Source organism: Anabrus simplex, chromosome 6 (assembly GCF_040414725.1).
Source record: "Anabrus simplex isolate iqAnaSimp1 chromosome 6, ASM4041472v1, whole genome shotgun sequence".
NCBI lineage: Eukaryota > Metazoa > Arthropoda > Insecta > Orthoptera > Tettigoniidae > Anabrus > Anabrus simplex.
Window position 1 is genome coordinate 133,783,599 of NC_090270.1, and position 14,806 is coordinate 133,798,404.

Consider the following 14,806-nt stretch of genomic DNA (forward strand, 5'->3'; position numbering starts at 1 on the left):
ATCAATGGATAGGTTAATGCATTGTTATTTCTTTATTTCAGGGAATCAAATATGCCACCTCATGCCTATAAAGTGGCAATGAAAGAATTTGATCGCCTGAAGCGTTCACCTGGATTTAGTCCAGATGCTAATGTAACTCGGAACTATTTGGAACTCATGGCAGAGCTACCATGGTCTAAATCATCAGAAGAGACCATTGATATACGAAAAGCTCGCCAGGTAAATTATTCTGCTTCCATTTTATTTTCAGTTACATTCTTCATTTCAAAATTACAGAGTGCTCTGTGGTTCTGTTATTTATGAGTGTTGTTTTGCTTTCTACTTTGTGATGACTGTTGTGTTTTATACAGGAATCCACACGCATGAGATTTGGATAGTGAGCGATGTCTTCAGATGGGCCTGGCATAACTTCCCCTGTTTGTCAAGTTTCTTTCATTTTTCTTTCTTGCCTGACCTCTCATGTTTGACTCTGACTGTGAACTCATTACTATCATGTCTGTGTGATTGGGAGGGGGGGCTTCATCAGGGGTTAGACATCAACACGCCTGGAGAGGGGAACCATAAAATTTAAAAAATCTGTCATGGTATGGAAAAACGTAGGTTACGAAGAAACATAGAAAGAGGAAAAGGTAGATAAACTGTTTATACACATGGTGCAAGACTAGGAACTTACATCAAGCACAGAAGGAGTAACCATTTGGGTTAGTATAACAGAACCGTGAATTATTACTTAATTAAATGTGGAGAACTTGAATACTTTTGTCACATCATAGGAGGTATCTGTCCAGTTAAGCTTGGACATTTTTCCTTACCTTCTTTTACTATGGGATTTCCTTTTTGCCATCATCTACTGTGTTTGATGTGATGTCCCTAGGCTTGCATTATTGCTCGACATTGCAGTTTCCACTCCAGAAGGCTGCATCGCTGGACAGGAAGGGGAAGGTTAGCCCAGACCTCTTGACAGACATTCTGTGATACCTTAAGTGGTGATGGGATGTCGAGAAACAAGGCCTTGCTTCAACAGACCAAAGTTGTTAAAATCCATAGGTGAGGCATTCGGTGACTTCACAGGGATTGTTCTGAACGTTATCACGTGCTCACTCACCTCGGCAACTTTATGTTGGTAGTAGATGAGTTGTTATGATCTGGCAGTGTGACTGGATGCCTTATCCTTGTGGATCCAATCATCTGAGCTGTTGTCACCTCAAACAAAGAACGTCTTCAACAAAAATTTGCTTTCAACCTAAGGAGTAGAAGGAAATACGTGACATCATGACCTCCCTTATCCAGAGTGGTCAGTCTGTCAGCTACGTTTTGCACTGCGACTGATTGCTAAACACGTGTTTGCATTCCCCGTTGATCAGTTTTTACACAAGATGCAGCTGTGAAGTACATTCAACCATGTTTCTATCCGTGTTGAATGACAAATGCAGTGTCAGTAATGTTCCTTGTGCATAATATCAAGCAGTGTTTGTTAAATAATAATTATACAGTTCTTTTTAATTCTGTGTTGTAGATTGGATAAGGTAAAATATCCGGTGTTAGAAATTTCTTCAGCCTATCAAAACTGTTACCTCTACTACAGTGGTAACACCAAACAAGGCACAAACACAGTTAAAAGGGGAAGGTAAGAGTACAATACACAATATAAGAAAACACTACACACTTGGAAAAACAGTAACTAGCCTTTACGCGGATCTCCAACAAAACAAGTACGTAACTATCAGTAGGGCCAACTAGTGAACGACAAAACGGGAAGATGGAAGGGCTGGGAACCTACCAAAGGCATGGACATGGCTTAGATAGTGGATTCCGAAATGAATCACCGTGATCCTTAGTTTTTAAAATATTATTTACAAGATAATTCTACATATACATTCCAAGTTATGAGCTATAAGTTCAGTGATATACATAGGTTATTCGTAGCAGTGTAAATTCAAATTACAAATCAACTGTACATCTAGTTACCAATGCAGTAGTACAATGCAATTTACAGGTTATCCAAAATCTAGCGTACCTAAAGTGATATAGAACTATCAGAGGCAAACCCCAAGGGAAATATTATTGAACTACAATATACATATTTTAGTGAAACAAAACGGGAATGCCTCGGAAACGAACAGGTAAGTCTAGCTGAAAACTAAGGCGTCATAAGTAACTAATTTGGTGAATCTAGGCGAGGTTAGGGCAGACTCCTGTATGAAAACCAAATCGGAACATTACGGAATTTTTAGCAGGAACGGAATTCAAGAGTGCTTACCCGAGGAGTGTGCCATCCCGAAAACCGGAGGGACTTCATCCAGATAGGCTGCTTGCAGACAGATAAACCGAGACCGACAGAATTCAGGATACAGAATTCATTCGAACACTGCCTCGCTCACTATATATAGGAATTACTGGCCTTGGAGGCAACCAATCAGCGTGCACGTGTTCCCTATCGCCACCTAGACTCACCAATCACAACCTTACTTTCGATCGAGAACTTTGACTAACATTCTGGAATACGCATGATCGCGAAAGTCGTATTTTTCCAGAATAGACAGAACACACTTTCTAGAACACATACCAACAAAGTAACACACCCTGTACAAAAGTTATGTAACTTTCTGGATCTTTCCAGGAACTATAGACAGAATTCTACTATTTACAAATGCCTATGTTACAACCTTATACAGTACAGGTTAGGTCAATAAAAATAAAACATCATATCGTATTTTTCAAACAAGGTCTTCAAAAAAATACATTCCACTCACATTACATAGTTCACCTTTAACAAAAACAAAATTATTTCATTGCTTGAAGTGTCGATTCTTCTTTGGGGAAAAGGAAATCTGAATAGTGTCCTGCTCATAAAACTGCATGAAATCTGTCAAAAGTAATCTCGTGCATGTAATTTGAATTAACAAGCACTTTTAATAGTGTTTTCCATATTAACAACAATCTGTATTGGTGTCAAATACGGAACAAAACTAGCTAGTGGACCTACCTGAAGTTAATGACAGCTTGTAGGGAATTTTCCTGAGGCGGTGCGTGATGAATGGACAGGAAGGGAAGGAACAGCTCATTGTAAATTAATGGTGTGTAGAGGCCTGGTGCAGGTCTAGACTGGATCAAGAGGTACAACCACTTACTGATGGGTAAGGAGTGTACTTCTTACTGACAAGGAGAGCCGGTGGTAGGCATATAAATATCACGAAAGTGTATAGAGAAGGAAGTGCTCTGTTGTTTGTCTTGCTACCTCACAATCTATTGTACATGGGTGATGGACGTGCGTAAGATCGGCTCCTCAGTTTAAGTGAATTAGAAGGTGTTATTCTAAAGGGAGCTATATAATAAGTGGCGGACGAGTGTGTGATACAGTGTTGAGTCAAGTCAGCGAGTATCGGTCATTGAAACAATCAGTTCACCAATATTAAGTAGTGTTTTTTCAAGCAGTATGGGCCGGAACAAGCGCAACACCAGTGACCCGACCAGTTGTGCCAACCCTGTTGAAGAAGCAGTCACCAGAATACTCATTGAAACCATCAGCTCTGGTAAATTCCTTGAAAAGATAGTGGCCGCCATATCAGAATGTGTGACTGAACTTGTCATAAAGGAGCTAGAAAAATCTCTCGAGTTCAGTTGTGAAATTGTGGCAGAACTGTATGCAAACTCGAGAGCTGGAATAAAGAAATCTACGAGATGGGGGAAGATTTTGCTGCAAGATGTGACACACTGGAACAATACAGTAGAAGAGCTAATTTTAGAAGTTTTGGGGTACAGGAAAGTGTAGGTGAAAATACAGACGAACTTGCAGTGAATGTTTTGAGGGAGATAGTTGTGAATGTGAATTTGCAAGACATTGGTAGGAGTCACCAAGTCGGACCTAATTCTCCAATAAAACCTCGGCCAATAATTGTCAAATTCACATCTTATCGAACAAGACAGGAAGTGTTTTGCAATAAGCAAAAATTGAAAGGTACCCCTGTAACTTTTCATGAGGATCTAAACTTCACCAGGCTGCCATTCTCCACTTTAATCAGAGCAATTGTTTGACCTCGACTGGAGATATTATTATTGTTGTTGTTGTTGTTGTTGTTGTTGTTAAACCAGATGGCAGTAAAATTAGAAATAACCGGTTGACGAGGGAACATTGGCAGTGGTTAAGTCTCTGATTGCAATGAAACTTGGAAAACACATTGAGATACATGCTTATTTAAGATGTCAGCATCAATTTTGGGTGCTGACATTCATTGGGGTGTTAACTAAGGGGGCTAAAAGTTGCGATATTTCAAGTTCTGCATGAACAGCGATGAATACCTGCTGGCCAATTCTAAGCCCGCACACTGCCTGCCTCCTGCCACACCTCCTCCCCTTCCCCCTCCTATTGGTTCGCCGCCACACGTTTCCCTTCTCCCCGCGCTTCCATCTGCTTAGCTGTTGAATGGGACCGATGCTATACTTTGCTTCTTTTCGTACTATGACAATTGAAATCCTTTAAATAACATTCCTTTTCACACATAATGATAATAATTAACCTAAACTAATATACCAATATTTTATTCTAATTTCATAATTTCATTCCCGTTAATTCCGGTGAATTGTCACATTCGTGGGTACAATCCCGAGTTAAGCACCATCGGGCGTGGTCAAACGTGGGATGGGATACCGCGTTCGACCTACGCTTAAATTATTATTTATTTCTACAAAAGCCTTAAAGCTGTCGGTAGTGTCCCTTAAAGTGGACATAGATATGAAATTAATTAAATTAAACCACCCACCATTAAATAAATCACCCACCTTTAAACAACGTTTAATGTAATGTAATGAGTGAATGTAATGAGATTCGGTACCTCGGGATATGAAAAAATGAAATGTCGCATGGCTTTTAGTGCCGGGATATCCCAGAACCGGTTCGGCTCGCCAGGTGCAGGTCTTTCTATTTGACGCCCGTAGGCGACCTGCGCGTCGTGATGAAGATGAAATGATGTTGAAGACGACACATACACCCAGCCCCCGTGCCGTTGGAATTAACCAGTTAAGGTTAAAATCCCCGACCCGGCCCGGACTCGAACCCGGGACCCTCTGAACCGAAGGCCAGTACACTGACCGTTCAGCCAACGACTCGGACACCTTCTGTTTATGCCCCCCTCCACACAGACACTTTGTGTACGCTATCAGTTGTTTCATAACGAAATCGCAGACAACAACAGTTATTAACTCTGAGTTTGAAACTACTGTTATTTTCTGTATTGCGTACTATGGTATAAGGAATATAGGTAGAATGGTTTTATTTGTTCTTGTACTGAGCAATTTATTTGTTTTGCAGTGACAGACACAACACATTTCAATTGCAGCAATGTAAATCAATTTAATGCATAGACAACTTTGATACCAGTATGTCATGGAATGTAGTAAAGTTTGACATAATAAGGAAAATAAAATTTTAAAATGATGTGCATTTATATATACAGTAAGCTTGCATCCGGGAGATAGTAGGTTCGAACCCCACTGTTGGCAGCCCCGAAGATAGTTTTCCGTGTTTTCCCATTTTCACATCAGGCAAATGCTGGGGCTCTACCTTAATTAAGGCCACGGCCGCTATCTTCCCATTCCTAAAAAAACTACTACACAATACATAGTTTGGATATCAAAGATATGTACTCCAACATTCCTATCGTAGATACTATAAAAATAGTTAGAAAGAATTTAATGCAGCACAGCGAATTAAGTAAGGTGGAAAGTGAAGAATTTTTAACATTACTAGAATTTACTTTAGAAAATAACTATTTCGTTTTTGACAACAAAATTTACGAACAGTCTAAAGGCCTAGCAATGGGTTCGCCAGATTCAAGTATTTTAGCAAACATATTCATGGATTACATGAAATATAATAAAATAGTGGATAAAATAGATGGACTGATTACATGGTTGAGATACGTCGATGATATATTTGTTATCGATGAACAGAAGGTTAAACCTGATGGTATATTAGAGTATTTAAATACTTTGGATAAACAAGTGCATTTTACGATGGAATCCGAAAATGATAGTACTTCAAATTATTGAGCTTTAACAATCACTAGAAATTCTGGTCATTTTGGTTTTCAGATTTTCAGAAAAGCTACTCAAACAGATACTATTATCAGTAATGACCCCAATCATCCAGGTCAACATAAAAAGGCAACATTTCACAGTTTAATTAATAGAGCTATGAACATATCTATGTCTAAGAAGAATTACAACAGAGAGAGAAATATAATCCATCAAATCGCTCGTAGCAACAGATATTCCAAAAGATTTATTAATGGAATGATAAATAAAGTGAAAAATGAACCAAAAACAACTTTGATTAAAGAGCAAAACGAGAAAAAGAAATCTGCAGTTCTTTTTCAAAATAAGCACTCTTATCAACTGGCTAAAATTTTCAGAAAAAAGAACATCAATGTCGCATACAAAACGGATAACATGCCAAACATATAAACATGAATACATAGGACAGTCTGGAAGAAGTTTGGCTATAAGGTACAAAGAACATGTTAATGCAGTCAAACATAAAAGAGATTCGGCAATGGGAGAACTTATCGTTGGAAAGAATCATAAATTCACAGCCATTTCTAATGACATGAAATAATTATATTCAGCCGAAAAGGGTAAATTAATGACTGTTTTAAAGTTTAGAAATTTATCTTACACAAAAAAATAATTTTGAATCAAGTTTAACTGAGAGAAATGCAGAAGATAATCCACTGTATAGACTAGCATATGATCATTTAAGGAACAAACAAAGAAAAAAATGAAGAAAACTTGAAGATAAGAAATGAAATGGCGTATGGCTTTTAGTGCTCCGAGTGTCCGAAGACACGTTCGGCTCGCCAGGTGCAGGTATTTCAATTTGACGCCCATAGGCGATCTGCGGGTCATGATGAGGATGAAATGATGATGAATATGACACATGCACCCAGTCCACGTGCCAGAGAAACTAACCAATAATGGTTAAAATTCCCGACACTGCCGGGAATCGAACCCGGGACCCCTGTGACCAAAGGCCAGCACGCTAACCATTTAGCCATGGAGCCGGACACCTTGAAGATGTTAAATTTATATAGTATTTTCATTCAGTTCAACAAAATTTTATGTATTGATCATTTTTATAATATTTCATAAGTTTTCTTTACTCATTGATATGGTGTATTAGGATACAATACTTCTTTGAAGTTGTAAAAACAAAAGATTGTGTTATGTTGTTTTATTCTTTGATCTAACCACTGATGAAGGAAATGGTTGAATTCCTGAAACATGGTTGGTTGAATAAATAATTTTCTTTCATTAATAAGTGTATTGATAAGGCTGATTCAAATATAATTATTTTAAATATTTCTTTACTACATTCAAACTAGTCAATACGGATCAAACACTCATTTTAACCTATCATGGTTAAGTTTATCAACTGCACTAGTGTTCGAATGAACTTGTAAGATATTTAATCTCTGCACAAATAAAGTTATTATTATCATCATTGACGACGAACAGTTCACAGGTAACGATAAAGTCTGATCAAACTTGACGATTATGATATAATGTCACTGACGTCGAAGTTAACACAGTCAAAAAAAAACAAAAATCATATTGAACTCGTAATTAATTGAGATCGGATCTGTGAGGTATCAGCCAAGGAAGAAAATAAACATGTGACTTTATCACAGTCAAATGTTGGCTGAATAATAACGAAAGAAAAGAAAGTATTTCACTATGATCACCTTCAGGTTCACACAGTTTGATTACGAATTGATATTTGAAATAAACTAATGAATCTTATTCTGTGAATTTAGTTCCGTTCACTATTAAATAATGTTGAAACAAAATACTGCTTGTTCTAGAACTGTCCAGGTTTGACACAAGTCCTGTTCTAATAATTAGTAAATGTCTTATGCATGTTAATGACATCAGTTCATTTTATCACAGACTTGAGACTGAGTTCTACCAAGAGTCTGATCATTTGAAAAAAATCTAAGTTCGTTGGCACTGTTAGACTCAATTAATTATGTCAGTAACTTGGTAAAGTAAGCGTACAGTTCGTAAAAATACTCTATCACCTTGGTAAATTCAAATACTAAATTATGTACCATTTGACATTTCACTGTCAGAAAAGTTCTAACACTTGTTAAGTGTAAAGGCTGAATTATGTACAGGTTGATATTTCACAGTCAGAAAAGTTTTATCACTCTTAGAGTTAAACCACCGAGTCAAGAAAACGTACAGTTTGTTGTTTCACTCTCATCCAAATTCTATCACCTCATGAAATTCAAACATCAAATTATGCTCAAGTGCTTGGTAAAGTAGCATCGTACTCATGAGAAAAATATAAGTTTGAACCACGCTGTTCACATAAATAGTTAATCACTCGGAATATACATGTCTTGCAGTAGAACTTCTATTGCCGTACGCAACACGATGCGAAAATATTCTAAGTCTGATCGAAGAGTTGCAGAGTTAGAGTTCCGTAACGAGGACTTGAACTTTCGTCGAGGTCGAACTGGAGACTCACATTACGGCAATGAAGTATGACCATCAGCCAACCGACTGGCCTCGACTGTGGCACAAAGTACACTGGTTTCACAAGCGAAATGCCTGCCCTTTTTGTACGGGATCTTGGAAGATTGAAGCTATTTTATCTTATTTAATACAGGGTGGGGTAGAGTGGACTCCCTAGTTTCAATAAATCACTGAAGAGCGTGCACGTGAGTAAGCGGAGTGGGAGTAGTAGCATTTGGTGGGGGGAAAGACGCCATTTTAGTAGTCACCATGCCGTGGGCTGGCGAGCATCGTGGTTTTGTAGTCGAAACGTTTTTTAAAAATAACGATAGTGTGGTGGCGACGCAGAGGGCATTTCGTAGGCGGTTTGGTAGCAAAATTTTCATTACTGGGCAGCTGAAAACCCACGCAATTTTCACCAAAGACCTCTTCATTCACCAAAAGTGACTGTGTGGTGTGCTGTGTCCTCCATAGGCATTATTGGCCCCTACTTTTTTGAATCGGAAGATGCAACCGTTACTGTGAACGCTGTGCGCTATTGTGAGATGTTGGAGAACCTTTTCTTCCCCAAAATGGAAGAGTATGGTGAGGAAATGGAAATGGAAGCCTTTTGGTTTCAACAGGATGGTGCCACGGCTCATACCGCCCATCGCTCTCGCCAACTTCTGCAAGAACAGTTTCCTGGCCGCGTGATCTCATTACGAGGGGATGTCTCATGGCCCCCTCGATCCCCCGATTTAAGCCCATGCGATTATTTTCTTTGGGGTTACCTCAAATCTGAGGTTTATAAAGTTTGACCAAGGACCGTGGAAGCCCTTAAGGAAGCAATTGCTGATGTCATGGCTGGAATAACACCAGATATGCTGCGCAGAGTTTTTGAAAACTTTATTGAACGGCTGAATATGTGCGTCGCTTGTCAAGGTTGTCACCTGGACGATATCATTTTTAGAACCAAATGAAAAAAAAATGGCATTGTATGTAGATTTCAGAAATAAAAAGCTTTTGTAATAACCTTGTACGGTTTTTATACAGTTAACCCATCAAATCAGGGAGCCCACTCTGCCCCACCCTGTATCTCCCTTAATCATCATCATCATTTCCCTTTATCCAGCTGTAGCCGGGTAGGGGCAAATATGGTTCCTCTCCACTTTCTTCGGTCTTTCCACCACTCCTCCTCCAACACTGTGTCCCAGTCCAGGTTTCTTTCTATAATGCTGCGTTGGATGGTATCCTTCCATCTCAATCGTAGTCGTCCACGGCCTCTCCTTCCTTGGATTTGCATTTCCATCACCTTTTTTGGCATTCTTTCGTCGCTCATTCGCTTTATGTGCCCAAACCATCTTAGTCGGCTCTTCTCTATTCTATCATTCATTTTTTCCACTCCAATTTCTTCCCGGATTTTCTCATTCCTTATTTTGTCTCTTCTACTCTTCTGTATCATACTCCTCAAGAATTTCATTTCGGTTGCCTGTATTCGACTCTCATCCTTCTTTGTCATTGTCCAAGTTTCTGCTCCGTAAGTTGTTATGGGTACGTAATACATCTTGTACATAGTATCCTTTGCTTCCATTGGCACATCTTTGTCCCATAACATATTTCTTACACTATGATAGAAACAACTTCCAGCTTGAATCCTTTTTACTAATCTCAGCATCCAGTCGAGCATTCTCCATTAATTCACTCCCCAGGTATTTAAACGTTTCCATTACTTCCAGGGGCTTGTCTGCAAGTCTAATCTGATCTTTCCCTTCTTTCTCCCCTCTAGTCATAACAAGAGTTTTACTCTTTTCTACACTTATTTTCAATCCACATTCTTCAATCTTCCCATTCACCACATTCAACTGTTCTTGAACCTTCCTGTCGTCTTCTCCCCAAATCACAATATCATCTGCAAATAACATCATGTTCATTTCTCTTCCTCCATATGCTGCTTTTGCTGTTCTCATGATGTCATCCGTTACTATTGTAAACAGGATTGGTGATAGAACACTTCCCTGTCTCAGCCCACTAGTTATTTTGAACCAACTTGTCCTGCCAACTTGTGTTTGCACGCAACTACAACATTCCTTATACAATGCCATGATCATTTTTATTAATCCCTGTCCAATTCCTTTTTGCACCAGACTGTCCCAAACTTTCGTCCTAGGGACACTGTCGTATGCCTTTTCAATATCAATGAATGTCATCACCATATCATTCCCGTACTCCCAATGCTTTTCCATTAGTTGTCTCGTGATGAAAATGGGCTCTATTGTTGACCTTCCACTTCTGAAACCAAACTGATTTTCCTGTATCTGCTTCTCAACCCTCAACCTTATTCTACTTTCCAGTATCCTTTCCATTATCTTAGCAACATGGGATATTAGAGTAATTCCCCTGTAGTTCTTCAAAACTTTCTTATCACCTTTCTTGAAAATTGGGATGATTATTCCTTTTTGCCAATCCTCATGGACCTCCTTATTCTCCCAGACATTTCTGAGAACCCGGTATGTCCACTGCAGGCCTACAGCTCCAGCTGCCTTTATCATCTCCACTGAAATTTCATCTATTCCAGCAGTTTTTCCATTCTTCATCTTTCTTACTGCCATTTCAATTTCATTCATTGTAATTTCTTTATCCATTTCTTCGTCAACTAATTACCTTTCCTGGTCGTCCATTGAATGACTGTCATCCGTTCTTATGTTCAGCAGCTTCTGAAAATACTCTTTCCATCTATTTCTTATTTCTTCTGGCTTTGTTAAAATTATGCCACCTTTATCCTTGACAAATCTGGTGTTTACTTGATCTCTCTTTTTGTTTCTTAAGATACCATACAGTAATTTCTTGCTGCCCTGCGTATCATCTCTCAATGTCTGTGTGAATAAGGCCCAGCTTTTCCTCTTTTCTTCCTCCACTACTTTCTTGGCCAAATTCTTTGCCTCCACATATTTTCTTCTACTTTCTTCAGTCTTAGATGTTTTCCATGCTTTCCATGCCATTTTCTTTTCCTTCACTTTAATCTTTACCCTATCATTCTACCAGTGTGTTTCTTTGTCTTTCACATTTCCTGATGTTCTACCATACACCTTTTCTGCACATCCAACCAGTGCTTCCTTAAATCTTTTCCATTCCTCTTCAACATTCCCCACCTCTGTCCTGGGTACCAAGGGTATTATTTCCCTTTGAAATTCTTGTTCTATACTTTTCTCCTTCAACTTCCATACTTTAATTCCTTTCTCTCTTCTTAATTGGGGTTTTTCAATCTTTCCAACTTTCAATTTTCCTATCACAACTCTATGATCTCCACCAAAGGCTTCTTCAGGCATGGCTGTTACATCTACAAGGTTCATCTCCCTTAATATTTGATATATTTCATCCAAATTTGAGGATAATGATCATAAAAAATTGGACTATATGATGATGTAGTTCATTTTCCCGTACGGTAATCCAATCAAGAGATATTGACGATAGAAGGTATCAAATTTTCCATTGGCTGACGCAGTCTGGCCTTGACCTTGTTCCTCAGGTCGTGACATCACAGCTCCACCTTGCTCTCAGCTGTCGTGCTTGTAAGTTGCCGGGTGTGATCGTTTGGCGCGGAATACAACTTTATATATCGGGGACTATCTCGGACCATCATTCCTGGTACAATGTATTCTTGGGGTGCTATGATGAGTAATTTTCATATTACTATACCACTTCAGTCTGCCCAATTCAGATATGCCCAACAAACTCGTTTCCAATGCAAGCTGTTAGGGTGTTTCCTCCTCCTGTAATTTTTCTCTTCTGGTTTTATGTAAACAAGGTCATAGGAACTTCATTTCATTTGTTTGGAGTGTGCTGTAGTCTGGTGCTGTCATGTACTTGTTTTAAGTCTGTAGGTCAAGATTTATACTACATAAGATTTACGTAATGTATTCTATTTTAGATTTCATATTCGATAGTGTTGTTGGAGGACAGAGAAAGAGCTGTGTACGTATTTTAAATTGTTGATGATATCTGTTTCAGTACCAATTCGGAGATGATCTTTCCAGGTTTCCTGCTCATAACCAAGCAAGATTTCTTATCAAACTCACTTTGAAAGATAAACTTTACTTGCACTTCAGCTTCCCTTTCACCCTACAGCACATCATCGACGAACACTAAAGTATTTGTTGTATTTTCCTTCTTCACAGCCGTTATTACCTCATCCATCACAGTATTTGATAGTAGTTCTTGTGTAGCATACAACACCTCTCTGGTAGTCAGAAATAAAAATCATATAAAGGTGCCGATGTTGTCATCTCAGAAGAATATTATACTGCTTTAATACTTAGTATCACATAACAATTCTGATATGTTATATTGAACAGGCTATATCCTTCAGAGATAGATATATCTATGTGTTGGCATCTCAAAGAATATCACTGATGCACGATTATGTTATCAAAAGAAAGAAACTCAGAAACAAGACAAAGAAAGTCATCATGTGGTCTGAGATGATACCTAGTGGCCTTGAAACAAACCACTAACAAACATTGGAAATAAACAACTCCTGGTTGAACTTCACTTTTGGTTGCAAACCACCCTGGACTTGAACTCAGCTTTTAATCTAATGATAGTGATGTCTAATGCCTGTTGCTCAGGGTAAAATTTTTTTGTAAAATTTATTGTACAATAATTTAATTTTTCAAGATTTCTGTTGCTCACGGTCGGATTTAAGTTTTATAAAACCTTTGATAACATTTTTCATAAAATAGGACATGTTTTATTCCATAAAATTAATTTTACGAAACGAACCAATCAGCGACGCTGTCATCACGATGATGCTGGCGCTACGTCGTGAGAAGATTGTGAAGCTCGATTGTAAACAAACAAAATGGCAGGATCCAGGTGGACAAAGGAAGCTGTTAGTGTTTCACTGGACGAATACCAGAAAATATCCTTGTTTGTACGAAGTTAAAACGCCACTGTACCACAACAGAAATGCAAGAAGAGAGGCAGAAAAAACAATCGCCTAATTCCTATATGAATGCTGGTCTTCTAACCTCAACTAATTTTTCAGCCAAGGACAGCAATCCTCTACCTTGTTCTCTTCTTCTTATCCAATCCCGTGTCCAGCATTTCCTGGCATTTCTTTTCTTCCTTTTTACCACTGTAGGCCTACAACATATAATTGCAGGTAAAGCAGCAAGTTTTGCTTTGTTTGTTGGAGCCATAGTCTCAAACACACTGTAAGTTGGACAGCTGATTCTTGGTTTAAAAGTTTATTGATAAATGGCAACATATACACATCTCAGTTTAGAAGTGAGTTCATAGATGGCCATCCTGATGCTTCCACCACTTCCATGGATTTTATAAAATAATTTTACTGTGAGCAACACAACTTGCTTTCACCAAATTTTTATAAAATTAATTGTACAACAAATTTTACAAAACATTTTACCGTGAGCAATAGGCATAAGACTGGTAATAATATCTTGCACTTCTTTCTGCCTCAGGCTTTCACAGATATATTTACATGTTATATGGTCATGTGCCATTTCAGTATTAAGAAAAACAGCAATAATTGAATCTTTTCCCGACACTTCTAAAAAGGCATTTGGGTACCAAAACTAAGATCTATAGTTGATCTGGCTTGTTGGAATTCATGCTTTTCTACTTAAAGTTTATTGCTCTACATATTTTCTTATTTTGTTCTCAAGAAAAAACAAAAACACACATGTCTGTGTGTGGATTTTGAGCAAAACTGTGGTCACGATATCAACAGTTACATAAAATTACAAGCTTGATTTTGCATCTTAGTTATTTCGAAAGGCATAACATCATTCTGTCAGAATGGTCATAGCTTGGAAGCCTTAACTGATTTAGTTAATAACTGTTAATCATAAGTAGAAGTAATTGTTTCTGGTGCATGTTCTTAAATGTGAAATTTTAATGAATTTCTGTACTTTCTCTCCTTTTGATGGTGTCCATCTTGCTTGTTGAGAGTATTTCTGAACCAGTATCTTTTTAATGTTTATCTTCTGTCTTGTATTCTTTCAGGATTTAGATGCTGATCATTATGCAATGGATAAGCTAAAGCGTAGAGTGCTGGAATATTTGGCAGTTCGGCAACTGAAGAATACTCTGAAGGGTCCAATCTTGTGTTTCGTTGGCCCCCCTGGTGTTGGAAAGACAAGTCTGGGGCGCTCTATCGCTAGAACACTAGGACGTGAATTTTTTCGGTAAGTAAATTGTAAGTTAACTTTTTATTTCTGCTGACAGAAAACAGATGTACAAAATGAAATGTCATATGGCTTTTAGTGCTGGGATATCTCAGGACGGGTTCAGC

At 38.3% G+C, this 14,806-nt stretch overlaps 1 protein-coding gene across 2 annotated transcripts in view; it reads left to right on the forward strand.

The window, feature by feature from the left end:
* LOC136876197 (lon protease homolog 2, peroxisomal) overlaps nt 1–14,806 on the forward strand; it is a 212,228-nt gene that overhangs the window by 75,432 nt on the left and 121,990 nt on the right. For both annotated transcript variants that reach the window (XM_067149939.2, XM_067149940.2), the window contains 2 exons: nt 42–219; nt 14,518–14,699. In XM_067149939.2, the coding sequence (XP_067006040.1) occupies nt 42–219; nt 14,518–14,699 (360 nt within the window). The remainder of the gene's footprint in view (nt 1–41; nt 220–14,517; nt 14,700–14,806) is intronic.